Source organism: Sesamum indicum, linkage group LG8 (genome assembly GCF_026168435.1).
Source record: "Sesamum indicum cultivar Baizhima isolate 11 linkage group LG8, ASM2616843v1, whole genome shotgun sequence".
Taxonomy (NCBI): Eukaryota; Viridiplantae; Streptophyta; class Magnoliopsida; order Lamiales; family Pedaliaceae; genus Sesamum; species Sesamum indicum.
In genome coordinates this window covers 29,745,954-29,759,058 of record NC_142664.1, presented here as the reverse complement: position 1 = coordinate 29,759,058, position 13,105 = coordinate 29,745,954, and the positions used below count along the sequence as shown (strand labels likewise).

At 34.2% G+C, this 13,105-nt stretch overlaps 1 protein-coding gene across 3 annotated transcripts; it reads right to left on the bottom strand.

Moving 5' to 3' along the window:
• Positions 1–550: 550 nt before the first annotated feature.
• On the bottom strand, positions 551–8,548 carry LOC105169483 (transducin family protein / WD-40 repeat family protein). Of its 3 annotated transcripts, XM_011089876.3 has the most exons (10): positions 8,398–8,548; positions 7,476–7,542; positions 6,479–6,732; positions 5,259–5,850; positions 4,217–4,879; positions 3,087–3,527; positions 2,376–2,570; positions 1,425–1,481; positions 863–925; positions 551–784 (listed from the first exon to the last, which is right to left on the bottom strand). In XM_011089876.3, exons 1-10 carry the CDS (start codon positions 8,427–8,429, stop codon positions 701–703), a joined length of 2,448 nt encoding a protein of 815 aa, XP_011088178.2. In that variant the 5' UTR covers positions 8,430–8,548; the 3' UTR covers positions 551–700. The 3 variants fall into 3 exon arrangements, with proteins under 3 accessions (XP_011088178.2, XP_088739529.1, XP_088739530.1); XM_088883403.1 differs by lacking the exon at positions 7,476–7,542; XM_088883404.1 differs by lacking the exon at positions 8,398–8,548 and having other exon boundaries at positions 7,379–7,499.
• Positions 8,549–13,105: the final 4,557 nt, after the last annotated feature.

Sequence of the window (13,105 nt, the reverse complement as noted above, 5' to 3'; positions counted from 1 at the left end):
TGCGGTTTTTGCGTACATGACACGTGCACGTTGAAAAAACCAATAATTTATAGCAGTTAAAATATATTGGAACACTCTCATCATATCTACGGATGCATGTAAAGATTGCCACACCATGCTGCAGTGCTGCTTATATGTTTGTGCCCAGGTTTATTGAACACTAATTGATGCAGCACGGCTGCTGCTAAACAGAGTTAATTAATGTATCTCCTTCTCTTGAAATTATTATAAGTTATACCTTAAATATTTGCATTCAAAAGTATTGCAATATGTTAGATACTTGCAAATAACGTTTTGTGGAAATAAAATTCCAACCACAAAAGACCAGAAAACTGAAACAACAATGAATCCCATAGCTAAGATGCCAATACTATGATCAGTTATCTGGAAATCCACAGCATATATACATTATAATATAATCTGTAATGCAGAGAATGAACCCTCACATTGGTGGAGTCATCATTATGTGCAAATATGAAAACATCAAACCAGGCCAACAAGAGAGAATGCTGTCCAAAGCCGAAATTCCAAACTCAAGAAGGCATAAAAGTTCAGGAATGAACATGCTAAAGCATAGAGCTTAAAATTAAACTTACAAACAATAACCTTAGGCTTGTATTGGAGAAAACAATATATACATATACATCAACATATCATATATATATATATATACATACAGAATGTACAATCTAGTATACACTCAACCTCCCATGCCAGTAACCGAGTGAGTTTGTTGTGTGTAACAATGTGATTTACCATGGTCATTGGACGCCAGAAGATTGACCTACAAGTATGCTGAAAATGTCAGATACGCTAGACAACAGATCCAAAAAGAAAGGATCATCCTAGGTGCGATCTATACCTTTACAATCTCTGAATTTGAGCTTGGACGTATATAAGCTGCCAAGATACTCATGTGAAAATCCTGTAATAAAGAGAATAAATGATTATCGTAAGAGAAATATTAGCTTTATGGCCATGACAGTGTGTAGTGGCTTTAGAATCCTGTTAAGGTAAAGTCAGAGAAAACATCATGAATTATGCAAATTCTTCAAAATTGTTCACTTTCACCACAAAAGGTAAACGGAGATTAACTTCAGTAATGTCACATAACTAACAAGCTAACCCTCTGTTATACCATTTTCATCAAAAGAACTTGTGTAATAACAACACAGAAGCTTGACATGTAACTCAATTCAACACCTTTGCAACAAGCTAACACAGAGGAAACAAAAACACATTACTTAACTATTTCACAAGCTAGTCAAAAAACTACCAAGGATAAGAAGTGTTGCATTCTCTAATGTAAATATTATAAAGTAATGAAAATAATTATCTTATGTTGACCTTAAGAGTTGGAAGGGTACACCTGTATTATGTTAAGCAAGAAAGTAACAGCAAGTAAAATTCGATCAGAAAATTACCCTGAAAGGATCACCTCTCAAAGATTGAACAAACATTGATGCCCCTGCACCTTTACCCTGAAGAATAAGACCACAGTACATAGATGATCAAATGATAACAACGAAGATGATGACGAAGACAACAATATGATGCAAAACATGATAGTGAACAACAAAAGAAATGTCATGCACTCTGGAACCTGTGAACACCACTAGGTACTTGACAGCCAATCCAAATCACCTTCTTGTAGATTCACCCTCTCCATTTTTCTAAATGCTGAGGTACACTATCTACAAGCATGATTTATGTAGGAGAATCATATGCCATGCCTTGTAAATGCTAATTGCTAGGTTGATACCAACCTTCTAGGTTTAGCATAAAATTTTTACTAACTTTCAGTTATACATTAAGTTGCATACCAAAGGCTCAAGTGCTCACATTGTTTCTGTTCTAGTACAACATATAATAACCACCTATCTAAAGGGTTACTATCAGAGAGGAGAGAGATATAATACTTGATTCTATACCAGTTACTGAAACTTGAATTCTTAACTTATATTCCTTCACATTGTTCCATGACATGCAACACGACCTTTGATCTATTGAAGCAAATTATCTTACATATTTCCTTCAAATTTCAGTCAAAAGAAATATCTCTTGACCTACATTTTTTCAGTTCATAAATATGAACCAGGATAAGCCATATAGCATAGAAAGATGAAGCCTCAATTTATTCCTTCCCCAAGCCATGATAAGGAGAAAATGAAAGTGAAAAGAAAACCACAACCACCTTCTAATTCATCTTACAGAATGTTGGAATTCACATCCTAAATCTTAGGGCATTTTAATTCCTCAATTCCCATGTTTCATGTCAATCACAGTGATAAAAAAATGCCCCTGTGTAGCAATATCACGCATGAACATACATGACCAAAAGAACTGGTGAGAAAAGGGAAGAAAAGTCAACAGACCTCCAATGATACATCCCGGAGTCGCCTCCCCGTATTAGCACAACAAATGCGGACCACATGCTCATCACAACTTCCACTTATTACATAATCTCTTCCACTCATGTAGTAAGAGCGGGTATAGTTCTGGGAACTTCCAGTAGAAGCTATACCAAAATCCAGATGAAGCCTTCCATCAACAGCAAGTAGCTGTTTTACCTGGAAAAAGTTTATTTCACTTTTACTCATAAGTTAGCACAAATTATGCATGTATAAGTGTGCTATTGTTGTTTGTGCATGTATCTGAGTGCTTGTGGGATAACTTGGTACATTATAGACACTAAATTTTCCACTCCACAAGTAGCAATTTTTCTTCAATATGCATCATTTTAACTATCACATATATGCCTTCGATTCTTGCTCCATTACTTTTTCTTTTAATTTTAGTAATGAAGCCGCGTTATATCCTCAACTCATTCAAGCTCAATTGTCATAGAAATTATTTCAAACAACCATATATCGGCCACACAGATATGGCATGATCCTTAATGCTTCACCTAATTATGCCATCAAACTGAATGATTGTCAATCCATTTGCAGAATAATCCAGTAGCAAACAAGAACTATACACTTCAATCCTTGTCTCTTTAAAATTGCATGCAACCTTACCGTAAGAATAAAGGCATCAAGTTCAAAAGAAACTCCAATTCCTCTGGTAGAAAATGTGAAAATTACCTCATTATCAACAGCTGAAACAAGAAGATAATGATCATCTGGGGAAAAGCAGACCATCACATTCCCTCGGCAGCTTGAAGCAGTATAACAAGGTTGGTTTGGCTTTTGTCTTATATCCCACATCTTAACGTCCTGATCAAAAGATGAAGTGGCAAAAAGAGATGGGGAGTGGTTTGAAAACTTGACTACATTGATATGCTCTCGATGCATATCAGCAAAAACTTGCAAACGTCTCCCACTGTTAATATCATATAAAGCAACATTTTTTGAGTATCCACTTGCAAGAAATAGTTCATCTGTTGAGTTGACATGAACAGATGTCAACTGGTCAAACTCATCAAAGGTGACAGAACCAAAACTGTGATACAGTCTTCTATTTGTTGTAGGTATATGTTGTATGTCGTACAATCTAAGCGATCCATTGTCAGAACCAGCAATGAGCTGAAATGAAGCAATTTATTAGGGTAAGAAGGGAACAAAATTAGAAATATGGACACTTCAAACATGGATTCAGTTTGCAGCCAGCCAAAATTTCTGATCAAGGATATTTAGCAGAAAAAGTATCACCATATAAAGATTTCCCAGTTGTAGATCATACTATGTCATAATGACAACACAAAATAAGGAAAATTTTCAAACCATACAAAAAGGGTATTGACCAGGACAACTAAGGTTTCACATGTATTTATGACAGGCTTCAGGGACTTTTGAAAAGGGTTGATGCCGAAACAAGACAAATTCAGACACTAGGATTACTTTGCATTAGGAAATCAAATGGAGCGTAACAAGAACTATAGGCATAACTCATCAGATTTTACTCTATATACTGCTGAAAATTTCGGATAAAATTTAAAATTATACAGTGTATTTTATCTGATAGTACCATTGGATGCTAAATTGTAATGAAGATTAGGAATTACAGTTCATGCATCCTTGCTTTCAAGCACATGGACCGCATAGCACCCGCCACCCGCAGTTTAATTATGATGCAAATGACTCACAAGTGATTACAAAGAATATCAGTCAAGAATTTAGATCCAGTGGCATTTAAAGTCAATTAGCTGTTAACTGTAGCTTGACCATGAAGCAATTAAACAGTTAAGTTTCGGGAACATAAAGTTGTGACGTACCTTAGATGGATACTTTCTCAGCCAGCATAATCCCAGGATGCTATTCATAGCTCCAAGTGATGGAATATAACTAACAATTTGCCCACTCTCATGGTTTATAACAACAACTTCACCATCCAATGTCCCAAAAACCATGAGGCTTGAGTCTGATGGATGGTACTCAAACTGTCTTGGACGAAAGTTTCTTTTTTCATCTCTCAGTGCAGTACCCGTAATAGGAAGAGGGTGTAATTTAGGCCATGCAGAACATCCCATTTTGGCAGCAGACAATGACCTGGAATAGAAGTACTGAGATTTTCTTGGTAAAGAAGAAAAGTTTTTCCTTGATGCACGACTACAGGGGAGGTTTGCTCTGGTCTCACGTTTCTGCAATATACTAACCACACTCTCTTTATCATTCCTGTTGTATGGAAGGTATTCAAAATGACGCCTGAAGGTATCACTGGCTCTTTCCCTGTCAACCTTTCCAATTGGCAAGTTATCAAGAACTTTAAGGCTCGGTAGTGAAGCAATCATGTAATCTCTATAATGTTTCTCATAACATATCGGAGACGGATGACGCGAAATGTATTTTCTTGGGGCAACAGAAGCCACAGTACACAAGTGGGTCGATTCGGAATAGAATGAGTCTTCGTCTTGCATGTCCAGTGCTCCAAAAGATATCTGTTCTGACACATAAGTGTTGATTACGAGGTTTTCAAATATCCCCTCCTTCCTACTGAGGGCTATATACTCCAAGAAATGAAATATTCTGAAGTGAGAACTCACAATGGCTAAAGCAATATTAGTTTCTAAATCATCATCTTATGTTATGCAGAAAAAAAGCTTTATGAATTAACAAAGGCTGGAAGAGCACCAAATAGATAGCAAGTGTATTTGGTGCTAAAACCATACTCCCTAACCCCGAAGCAAGAGGATTTAGTATAAATTAGGCTATTGAATCTGTTAACCTCCTCTCCGAGAATAAATATATAAATACAGGAACAAAGAGCAGAATTTTAAATCTTTGCTCTAATTATGCGAAACATGGAACTTTCAATACCTCATTCTGTAAATCAGCCAGCTCATGCCAACCAAGAGGTATATCAGGCAAGAGTTCGGTTGAACCAAAATCCTGATGGTGACTCGAGAAGTCAACTTCACTGTCATCTGAAGAATCCTCATTTGTGCTTCTAACATCCTGTACTATATCATAATCATTCATATCCTCATCATCTATATTTAGCTGCAAATGTGGAAAAATTTCATCACTGGGAGAAGGTAATTCTATGTAAAGGCCAAGGTCCGAACAACCTGAACCAATGCCTTCACTGGCTTTATTTCCAGATGATGCAGAGGAATAGCCCACTTCAGTACAATATAAGCAATTTTGAAATCTAAGTTCAACCAGCGAAGGAAGCTTGGATAATGCTGCACTAGTTGTCCACAGGTTTGTGATTCTTGTTTCACATAATGAAAGGAATCTTAAATTTGGCATGCAGGAAAAACAATCCTCCCGAAAACTAGTGAGTGAAGCACTGAAATCCAGGTTAAGTGTATGCATGCGCACATATTTGCCAACCATACTGAGCTTTCGGAAATGGGATGACCTTAGATTTAGGACTTCACATGCTAAGCCTTGTTGAGCAAGATCCCTGAAGGAAAGATCTTGTTGTGAGTTAAAAAATTTGAGCAATAAACTCATGTATGTAGCAAAAGCACTGGGAATGGGACACAGAATTGTGTCGCTGTCTATGTGTCAATGTGTGTGTGTGTGAGTGAAATACACAAATACATATAGGCTATATGACAAAGAGGGGTGAACTTTTACGTCATAAATTAAAATATTATGAAGGGCTGCACTGCATTTTCTCTGATAACGTCACAGCATAGACAAGGGTATGGAATAAATACAATAACTAGGCGCAATGAGAATAAAGCCAAAGAGCCTTCCAATCTCACAATTAAATACAGAAGGGCAAAGATCACAACTAACACTCCAGATTTTCCTGTCTAACCTTTTGGGGAAACTAATGGACATCTCACTTAACAGAGCAGTAAAATAGTACATCTGCAGACAATAATACTCATTGAAGAGACAGGCTTGCCGCTAAAACAAGTCATCCCAAATAAAAGCCAGCACAGACTCTCCAAAGGAATCTAGACTTTTCAACCAAAATGATGCAAGGACAACAAATTAAGGCATTTCAATGGCAGTCTGCAATCAAAATATATTCAGGTACGAGATTAATAAGGAAAAAGTTAAAAGGCACGACTACATACAGCAAGAAATCCTTCCCAAATGAGATGTCACAGATATCAACTACTCGAAGCTTTTTGTTGACAGCACGCAGCACTGCTGAAACATGCTCTCCACTGAGTACACATGAAGATCTATTTACTATGTCGACTGCATCAATCTCGGAAGAATCAATTTCCTTCAACAGATCAAGAAGTGGGTAGAGATCAACATCTTTCAAATCATCCATTGAAACCATGAGGGTAGATATCTCATGTCGGGCTTTCTTGATCTTAGCCTGTATCAGAAAAAGCATGACCAATGAAATGCAGTTATAGGTTACCATCAACAGATATAGATAGCAATAGAGTTAATAAGCAAAAATGACGTCATTCATTTCACAAGGTCAAACATTTGAGGTACTTAATGATTAAATTCCATCCACATATGAGATTAAAATAAAAAGATTAATAAAGTTCCAGACAACAGATATCTTTAGAGAAGCACAAGAATATTTCCATTAACAGAACACAACATGTAAATTATATATAGATACACACGGAGAAAATGACCATTCCATATAAATGCCAAAACAAGAAGGAAACTTTTCCGGAATGCAATTCACATGCCAGTACCATAATTTTAGTATGCATATGACAGCAGGTTATATGCTATTCAATTTTCACCAACATGTACCACATTTGTTGCAATGGTTGAGGGGACCGGGCCAAGATTTTTCTTTCAAAAAGTTGCCAATTTCCACATCCCATACCCCCATTCTATCCATTTAGTCAACATATATTCGAACAAGTAGCATAGTTTGCATAAATATAAAAGGTACCAGTTCAACGAAGCAAAAGTTACTTGTAAATCCTCTGGTGTTCTAAAACAGCATACCTTGCACCAGTTGAAGCTATAGAAACTCCTAAACACCTATAACTTACATTTTGCTAGAAGTCCATCTTACTTGTAATGTTGATAGATCAAATTTCGTGAGGAACCAATTTTAACAAAGAAAAGATCGTCAGAATCATGTGAAACCTTGAACAGTGCTGCCACGATTGCCTTATTTGGTATAATTCCCTGCCTCTTGCAAGCATCAAAGAACCTGAAAATGGCGCCAGAGTATGACTAATCTAACTGGAGTATTTCTATATCAGAGATAAGCCATGGCTTTTTGTAAAAACACTCGAAATAAACAAGAAGAATCATTGGATATCAGTTAAATGCAGAAAGTTCTGCATCATGCAGCAGACATAATATTTCTGGGCATACAAACAAGCTTATGAAGTACAAGTGGAGTACATCTAAATTTAAGATTATCTCACATAAACCTAGAGCTGTCTGAAAGTTCATGTGGAAAGTCCCTTGTGAAATAATCCCACGTCTTAAAATCGTCATAACCCCAAATTTTCAACACTGCAGAAGTAGGAGAAGGAAAACTCAGAAACTTAAGGGTTTTTTTCCCAATTATTCAACCAATTGAACAACTCCATGTATCAAGCTCCAGACATGGTGGTTGGGTAGCCTAAGAAAGAACCATAGTAGTCTAACTCTAAGATGAATCTTTCATTATAATCTGATTGCTCAAGATAAGATTTATCTCATGTCATCAACTAATTATCATCAATAACCTTTAGTCAAATGCTGACAGATATGCATCCAAAGGCCGAATCTTGTGTCATTATACAAACCATAAGATATGATTCTTTTTCCCCAAAAAAACAGAGTAAGAATTTGTGAGCTGCCAACTTCTCATTTCAAAAATTCAGCCTGCCAAGAACACTCAATCAAGGAAAAAAGAGCAGCAAAACGAACTGCCAAAAGTAGAATAATAGAAATTTTACTCTCCCACGAATGCATAATTCATCAAATAACCCAACAAACAAAAAATACATCTACAACCTTCTCTCGAAATCAACTATTAATTGAAATCCAACGCAAATTTGGGATAAATACTAACCTCTTCTCCAAGGTGCCGATGTCTGTAGCCATGGCGATGCTTGGCGCTTTCTTTCAGGCGAAAATCAAAACGTCTTTCAGATTATCACAGAGAAATAAATATTACGAACTATTTCGTTCCTGGAGGAACTTTTCTGTTTTTTCTTCATTCAGTAATTAATCTCTCGTTTTGGGAATCTTCTTTGGGCCCTGTGTTCGCACTTTTGGGCCGCATGGCCCACATTGCAATAATTAGTGTACGTGTACCTATTTTTGCATATATTAATTTTTTTCAGTCTCTTTTTTTTAAAAATGAAAATGATTTCTTCTCCCTTTATTTTTAAAAAAGCTGGATTCAAATTTAAAATAATTAATAATAAATATTAATTCGGTTGTACAATCTATAAAATTTATGTGGTAATAAATGATTGGTCGGACCAAATTGAATAAAATATGGTATATAATAAATTAATAATTTTTATTGGTATTCACTCAGTTTGATAAAGTGTGGAATAAGATAAATTAATAACTGGATATAATCACTCCATCACACCTTACTTAGCCCTACAAACTGATTATCTGTGGTGGGCAGCCCATTGGGCCTTGGATGGGCTGATCTTAACCTAACCACATATAAACCATAAGAGCTAAATGAAAACCCACTGACCCTATGTTGCTAAATACAGCCCATCCATTGAGATGGGCTTAACCACTTACACAGTCCTTCAATTTGTAATAACTAGACACGGTGGCACGCACTATCAGCGCCCATAATTTTTAGTAATGCTTTTATTCTATTAAAGTTCATAATTGTTTCTTTATGAAATTTGTCATTGCCTTACAAACCCACACGCGAAAACTATTTGGTAACTTTCTTTTAATGCAATTAAATTAAAAATTGACACTTTATACGGTATATGTTATATTGATAACAATAATTATATGTACAAACAATAACAAATACTATTGTATTATTTCAATTTCAATTAACAATAGATTTAAATAAAATGTGAGTAAATTTAATTTTTGAATCCAGTAATTGCATAGAATTAATTTTTTAAAGGAACTTGATTGAGTGGTTAATTTAACATGAGTTGGGAAATTGAAGGATATTTTTGTACTATAATCATTTGGTGTAGTGGCATTTTTGGTATTATAATAATTTGATGTAGTGGTATTTTTGGTATTATAATAATTTGGTGTAGTGGTATTATAATAATTCTGAAGGGGTTGTGGATAAAGAGAGTAGATAAACTTGAATTAGCTATAAGGGTATTTTAGTGAAACTCAATTTTTTGGTGTGAGTGGTATCAAAACCACCCCTTTGTATCCACTAGCCTTCGTGATATACCGCACTGCATGTATATAATAAATAATATTTTATATTTAAAATATGTTATGAAGAAAAAAATATATACAAAAACCGATACTCGTATTTCTAAAAAAGGAAAAAAGAAAGAAAGAAAGCAACAAAGAAAAAAAAAAGAATCAACTTAGGGGTATTATTGGCATAACAACAAAATTGGTATTTTGGTTTCATAATCGTCATTTATAAGAGAAAAATGCCTTTTTCTTTTTTATATACTGTAAATAAGTCCCCTTCTCTATATAATAGTATAGATAATACGCTAATCATACTTCATTTTAACTATATAAAAAGAAAATACTTTTTTCCTCTCATAAATGGCGATTATGACACTGCAACGCCAATTTTATTGTTATGCAAATAATACCCTTAAGTTGGCTTCTTTTTTTTTTTTTGGTTTCTTTTTTTAGAAATATATTATATTGATTTATATATATATATATATATATATATTTCGTTCATAATTTTAAAACGTCAAATATTATTTATTAAATTTATACTATACAAAAAGAAATGACCTTTTTTCTCTCATAAATGGCAGTTATAACAGTGCAATATCAATTTTATTGTTATGCCAATAATACCCCTAAATTGATTTTTTTTAGAAATATAATATATTAGAAAAAATATATATTTTTTTAATTCATAACTTTAAAATGTAAAATATTATTTATCATATATACATACGAAGAAAGAGCGTGACAGCCAGTCATATATTAAAATTTATACCTTGTCATTGAAAAGTTAATGAAGCTGAGAGGGGGAGGTGGGGGTTGCTTGTTGCTTCTGGGATAAGTATAGGAAAACAGGCGGTAGAGAGGAGAATGCAGGGAGGGGGCTTTACAGGTGGATGTTGCATATGAATACCACCCCACCCCATCATACTCCCCTATATGTGTTGGATTTTTCTTTATTACACAACTCTCATCCACTCCCCCACTTGGATTAAAAAGCAAAGAAAAAAGAACAAGTTGAGATTTTTGCTTTTTTCCTCAATAGCGTATCCATAACTCTTTTTCTAGGTCAAAAAGTTGCTGAGTAAAAGCACCAACCTCACCTCGCTGCGCCCTTGTCTCCTTCTTTCTATTATGGATTTATAATAGAAAAGTATTAGAGCAGGATTTTGAAGGAATTTTATGTGAATACTCGATGAAAATGTCGCCCTATAATCAGCTTACATCGTTCTAGGATGTGCATAAGAAGATTCCTATTTCCGCTTGCTTCAAACTAATTTTTATTTATTTTCAATTTGGGTTCAAACTTGAATTCAGGTTCAATTTTTATCAGTTTATTGATTGAAAATTCGATTCATCGTACACCCATAATTCGATCTATCATGATTAGAGGTAATATTGTCAATTCAAAAAAGCTGCAAATATCGTTGTCTAAAATCAATGATCTTCAATTAATTAGTAAAGGAGAAATAGACAGTGCAGATAATAACGGGTTATTAATCGACAAGTGTTGACGGTTGAGGCATATACAATTGCATTCATAACTGCACTCAGCCCAAAAAATAAATTAAGATAAAGAAGTTTAATTCGTCACTTACGATTGCGGTATTAATTACTAAGCGCCTCACTTTAAAATAAAAAGAAATTTGTAACAAACTTGACGTGGGACAATATCATTTGAGGGCCGTGAACAAACTAAATATCGCCGACTATGACATTAACTAAGACATACTTCAAGATTTGTGTCTTTTTTTTTTATCTAAGCCGTTCCGACTTAATCCTATTTTGCCGACCAAACTCTAATATGTATGGACTCATCATGATCATCCTATAATAATTTATAATTCACATGAAATTATACAATTATGATAATTTATGAATACCTGAACTGCATGTCCTAAACACATGCAACTTTTTACGGATTTAACATATGCGTATCTAAGGGTAAATTACGCACGTCAAAACTGATCTTCCATCCAATACTGGTCATGAAAACGATATTTTGCGGGCTTAGAGACAGCGACGGGGCTCATGCAAAGCACTAGCAGCATGTACGTGTAGTGTGTGTGGCTAGTGGGTGAGCGGTGCATGTGCTGAGCCGCGTAAAGCAAGAAGCTTGTTGGGGGCGCGAAGGAAGAAACGCACATTTGAGATTATCCCCATATCAGATGGCGCTGAGGTGGAGGCAGCTTTTTAGCTGTGAGCTTTATGCCTTTGCAGTTTGATGAGGATGATCCTCATTGGGTTGTTTTTATAATTACTGAAAGTTTTGGGGCATCTAGTTGAAGATAATATTAATGTGTCACAAAAATTATTATATATGCAGTGTACGGGATTTTTCACGTTATTAATTTTATTTATGTCAATTTTTCCTACAGTTTTTTTACCCAATTAAACAATCGGATGGGTTAATGATCTCAACGATTTTCACTGATTGATTAATCACAGCAATAGAAGCTTAAGAGAAAAATAGATAGATTCGTAATAACGTTTTGGGAAAAAAAAAATAGTGAATCCACATTAATTCTTAAATATATTTTTATTCTAATAATTAAAAAAATAAAATTAACCTTGAAAATTTAGTATATGAAATGGACCCTTGAACCAATTAGTGTGTTTTGAAGGGGTTTAGAGTACATATATCATTGTACTTGACTACTTGTAACATAATTTATTACAAGGATGTCTATATATGCTTTTTCACATATAATAAAAAAATAAAATGATTATAGCTAAAATCCCATGGGGGGATCCCTTGTTTTTGAAGTAACAATAAGTTATAGTACCCTTTCTTGTCTCCCCCTTTCCTGATTTAATCTAATCCAGCTTGGAAAAGGATATGATGTAATAAGACAATTAAATTAAAACTATTGTTTTTCATTTTTTTTATAAAGAAAATTAAAAAACTATTTACAAATATAAAAAGAAATCGAATAATGAATTTATATAGCCGATGTCAGTATTTTTCACACATTCAAATATTATAGTAACTCAAGAAAAAAAAAAAAAACCTGTCATGATTAATATTTTCCGGACCCAAAATGAAGATTACCATTTCTTTTTCAAGAAGTTGTAAAATTAAGATTTAATTTTTTTTAAATGAAAATTTTCTTTTCAAAAAGTAATATCCATTGTAAACTGTAAAGTATTGATTTGATATCATCAGTGAATAATCACTGCCGTGAAAAATAAATCATATAAAGTTTTCAAAAAATTTAAAAAATTCAAGTAATTTGAATAATACAATTTAAAAATAATAAAAATTAAATGTGTTGCACGCAAACCATTTTAAATTGATACACTGACGCACCTGCACAACTCATGTCAAATAATTATTGCCCCACTTATTAAATCAATCAGTCACACAAAATGTACGATCCAACCATATATTAAACTCACTGTATAATTAT

What these genes read in the sequence shown, in the direction of transcription:
- LOC105169483 (XM_011089876.3), bottom strand. Translation starts at nt 8,429, where the DNA reads ATGGCTACAGACATCGGCACCTTGGAGAAGAG. An exon ending in TTTCAGCTGTTGATAATGAG is followed by an intron (nt 2,571 to 3,086) that starts GTAATTTTCACA and finishes AACTTTTTCCAG; the next exon opens with GTAAAACAGCTACTTGCTGT. An exon ending in TGAGAGGTGATCCTTTCAGG is followed by an intron (nt 926 to 1,424) that starts GTAATTTTCTGA and finishes TCTTTATTACAG; the next exon opens with GATTTTCACATGAGTATCTT.